Consider the following 4220-nt stretch of genomic DNA (forward strand, 5'->3'; position numbering starts at 1 on the left):
TTTTTGAACGAAGTTTTGAACACTGCACTTTAAGTATGATACTAAGTGTAGGATTTGTTTGTACTTCGCAACTCTTGTCCGGAGTGCAGTTCGAAACTAACCGCCCAAACTGCAGTTAAACTGTGCGGATTCCGAAAAAACTGTAGTTTTTCTGAAGTAAAACTGCGACTTAACTACAGAAAAAGTATAGAAATCTGCATTTAAACTGTGGTCTAACTACAGGCTACAGCTGTACATTTTATACATTCTGACAATATTTTAATAAACGTTAACATATGTAGTCCTAACACAATTTGACCTGATTTTGTACACACTTTAAATGCATTTGTGAATGTGATCCGTGTACAGTGCGCCATTACAGTTAGAAGTACACATCCTTCCACCCGGGAAACCAAAGAGCGAACACTGCGGGCACTACGCGGACTCACCGACGGTGAAAAGAATCATTTTCTTCTTTTCGTGTTTTCCCCTCCCCGTCGAATTATAATGTCCACAGTCTCTAGGGGGAATCACGAGGGTGGACGCGCGCTCACGGCCGAATACCATCACCGCGAACATCCCCCCCCTCCCTCCTCACCATGAATCCCCTCTCTCTAGGAGGGTCTCTCCATGTCCACGTGGAGGAGAGGAGTGGGGCTGAGCGGGGCTGCATATGGGGCACTTCATCTTGCGGCAGGACAAGCAGGCCGACCCTCTGCCCCCGAGCACGAGGGAGGGGGGAGGGGGTTGGGGGTTGGAGGAGCAACGGGACCTCTCTCTCTCTCTCTCTCTCTCTCTCTCTCTCTCTCTCTATGCGTTTAGAATGCCGCCCCTCTATCGGCCACAGAGTGGCGCGGTGGCAACGTCGTTGTCGCCAGTGATAGGATGGGCGAGGAGCACGGTGGGGTCACCCGGCGAAGGGCACCATGTAGGAGCGCACAGCTAGGAATTTATTCGGGTGAAAAATTGGAGAAACTGAAATATTTCGAGAAAAATTTGAAAAAAAAAACAACAAGAAAAATCTTTTCATTGATACATTTTAAAAAACCTGGCAAATTGTCCCAAAATCACTTTCCTGCCAAATTAAAATCCCTACTCACCACATCAGCCGACCCTCAAAGGAACGTTGTCTTGTCGGGGCTTGACCTTGTTTCTGTTTCTGTTCGCAGAGGTGCTCAACGACGCCGTGTTCGATGAGGATCACGACGAGATGGTGGTCGTCAAGGACATTGAGATGTTCTCCATGTGCGAGCATCACCTGGTGCCCTTCTACGGCAAGGTGTCCATCGGCTACCTGCCCCAGAAGAAGATCCTGGGTCTCAGCAAGCTGGCCAGGATCGTGGAGATCTACAGCAGGCGACTCCAGGTGCAGGAGCGTCTCACCAAGCAGATCGCCATCGCCGTGACCAAGGCCGTCCAGCCTGCCGGTGTGGCCGTCGTTGTAGAGGGAGTGTGAGTATCTGAATTGTCTAGTGCCTCGGAACCGCGTTTAGTTCTTTCAAACTGTTTATAGTACATCTGAACTAACTCATAATTCGATTTCTGACCATGATCCCATCTTTCATTTACAGGCACATGTGCATGGTGATGCGTGGTGTGCAGAAGATCAACAGCAAGACAGTCACCTCCACCATGCTGGGCGTCTTCAGGGACGACCCCAAGACCCGCGAGGAGTTCCTCAACCTGGTGCACTCCAAGTAGAGCGTTCTTGGACTAGTTGGACTCAACCCGCCCCTCCCCTTCGTCGCCTTGCCTCTTCGCAGCGGTTGGGGCGGAGACACTCTGGCACTTCGCGTTTGACTGTTTCTTTCTTGTTTTATTGTGTTCATTGCTAGGCACTTTGTGATTGTGAGAGAAACGGTGAGCGGTTTTGATTTTGCGATCTTCCCCGTGCTGGGCGGGGACCCTTTTCTCTCCTGCCTTTTAAAGTAACAATAGATTATCTTATTTTGTGTGTAATTATTATAACTGTGCACATTACTTTTGTTCAACTTTCTCTCGTGATAGGAGCTTTCCTTGCTGTTTGTAAAGTATTTCAAAGTACCCCCATACTGTCCCTGCCCATGGATTGTTTGTGTTGTCCTGTGTTCAAATAAGCGCCATCAGTATTTTATTGTGTTAGCCGTGTTTAACATAGTGTAAATGTGTTTGCAAGCTTCCTATCCGTTACCATTTTGTTCCCTTCATTAACTCCTGTGAGAAAGTTGATTATTTTTGTGTTCATTCTTTGTGTTATTATCAGCTTATTGCATAGTATTTGCTATGCATAAATTTAAGGTAACAGATGTTGATGAGCTTTGGTTGGCCTTCTGGGCTAGAAAGTGCATGTATGTGCCATAAGATTTACATTTGTTGCTGGCAACAACCGAAGAAAAATGCTATTTTTGGAAGTTTTTAAAGTCTCTGGAAATGCAACCTTAAAAAATGGAGAGTTGATAGGTGTTTTGATTCCACTTCCCAAATTTCAAACTATCTGCTTCTGTACAACACTAGTTAGTTCTAAACAAATTTTAATCTCTCTTATACCCTTGCTAGCTTAAAAGTCCCAGTAGTTGGTATCTAAAAACAAACAATAAAAAACACTGTGGAATGACCTGTGATGCACCATAGAGCAAGAAATGTCTTTTGAGAGTGAGCGGGACCATATGCGCTAACTTAGTATTTCCCAGTGAGTTTTCTTTTGCAGCTAGATATGTAAACTCGCTTATTTTACCTTTAGAATAAGTAGTTTTAAGATATGTCTTATTGTTAAATTCCAAGATTTGGAATGTTTTTGTATGTGAATTTTAAAAAAAGGACGAAGATCCATCTTGAATAACTATGCTTCTTTCATTCCATAAATAAGGCATAACTAAAAGCACTTTGGCATTCAGTTTGACAATAAGATGACAGCTTTATACGTTTAAAAACTATACTCTTGACAATATTGATTCTGAAAGCCTTACATAATACAACAATGAAGAAAGCTGAAGAATTTTGAAATGTTTAAAAAGATAAAGTTGTTGGTTGTTATAAGATTTTAAATTGATTTTAAGGACCATACACTACTTGTTTGGTCTCATATCTTGCCTGTTTACAAATTCAGATTATTTTATTGAATAAAGTATATTTATGAGAACACTTGTGGTGGCCTCAAGTCTTAATTCGAAATGATGTGATGTGGACTTCCCCCGCACTTCTTCGGTGCAAAAACCTCCCCGCTTTGAAGTTCTACCCGATCATGATCTGAGTTCCCACGGGCACACCAGCCACGCCTGTAGGCATGTAAAACCTAAAAGACAAAAATAAAAAAAATAAAAAACAGTTAACCCGACGAGCGACAGGGGGTAAATAGTGACGTCCCTGTTTGTAGCTACACGATTGTAGCTACAGCCGACAGTGCCCGAGTCAGCTTAAACTGAACCGTCTATAAACGAATTCATTACTTCCGCCAAATGCTAGAATATCAGCCAGAAGTAAACAGCGCCAAGAACTAAGCGAAAGCGAAAGATATCAATGCCTCTCCGAAGCTGTCGCCTTGTCCAAGAAGCGCTCGGAGGGACAGGGGGGCCGCGGGCGCGGGGGCCCGCGGCAGGAAAGCATTGCCTACCCTCCAGGCGTTTTCAGCGACAATCATCGACCCACGCCCAGATCGACACGGCGTCACTTCTTAGGTTTAGAAAGGATTAATGAGCCTGGGGTCAAAACGAGCCTAAACCCAAAGTCTCCGTCACGACAGACGCCTTAGAGAGAAGCCGTGGCCTACCTCGCAGGCGTCCAAGCGACAACTCGTGTCGCGGCGACAAGTGGTAGTAGACACGTCCCTGTTCATGGACACAAAAATGTGGTCACAAATGGGGCAACATACGATGTCCGACACCACCAGCCACACACCCCTTTTGTAGTTAAACAGTTGTAGCTACAGTCGACATGACCGCATGCAGCTTCATCCGAACCAAAATTGTCGGCTCTAAGATCAACTCCCGGGCGGGGCAATTTTTTCTTTGTCGCTTTTTGTCTCCCGTTAGGCAGGACCGAGATCAGACCTCAGCCTCGGAGGAGCAAGCTGGTGGCCGAGCGTGTTAAAGCGTGGTCGTTGGCAGCTCGTGCGAATGGTCGGTAGTTCGAATCCCGTTCGCGATCATTTTTCCTGCTCTGCTGGCCAAGTGTCTTCGGGCGTCAGTCACAGCTGAGATCTGGATGCCGCCGAAAGTTGTACTCTGTATCGTTCCGTCGTAGCCAAGTCGGTAGCGTCCGGGCCC

At 45.9% G+C, this 4220-nt stretch overlaps 2 protein-coding genes across 2 annotated transcripts in view; one reads left to right on the plus strand and one right to left on the minus strand.

Moving 5' to 3' along the window:
* Nucleotides 1-3099, plus strand: part of LOC113216440 (GTP cyclohydrolase 1) — a gene marked incomplete at its 5' end in the record, with an annotated part of 9439 nt that extends 6340 nt beyond the window's left edge. Inside the window, 2 exon segments of the mRNA XM_052275461.1 lie at nucleotides 1149-1431; nucleotides 1551-3099. Coding sequence (XP_052131421.1) covers nucleotides 1149-1431; nucleotides 1551-1680 — 413 coding nt within the window.
* Nucleotides 1-4220, minus strand: part of LOC113214466 (uncharacterized) — a 14125-nt gene that overhangs the window by 9718 nt on the left and 187 nt on the right. The gene's annotated exons all lie outside the window — the stretch shown is intronic.

This window comes from Frankliniella occidentalis, unplaced genomic scaffold, assembly GCF_000697945.3.
Source record: "Frankliniella occidentalis isolate FOCC.00 unplaced genomic scaffold, Focc_3.1 Scaffold634, whole genome shotgun sequence".
Taxonomy (NCBI): Eukaryota; Metazoa; Arthropoda; class Insecta; order Thysanoptera; family Thripidae; genus Frankliniella; species Frankliniella occidentalis.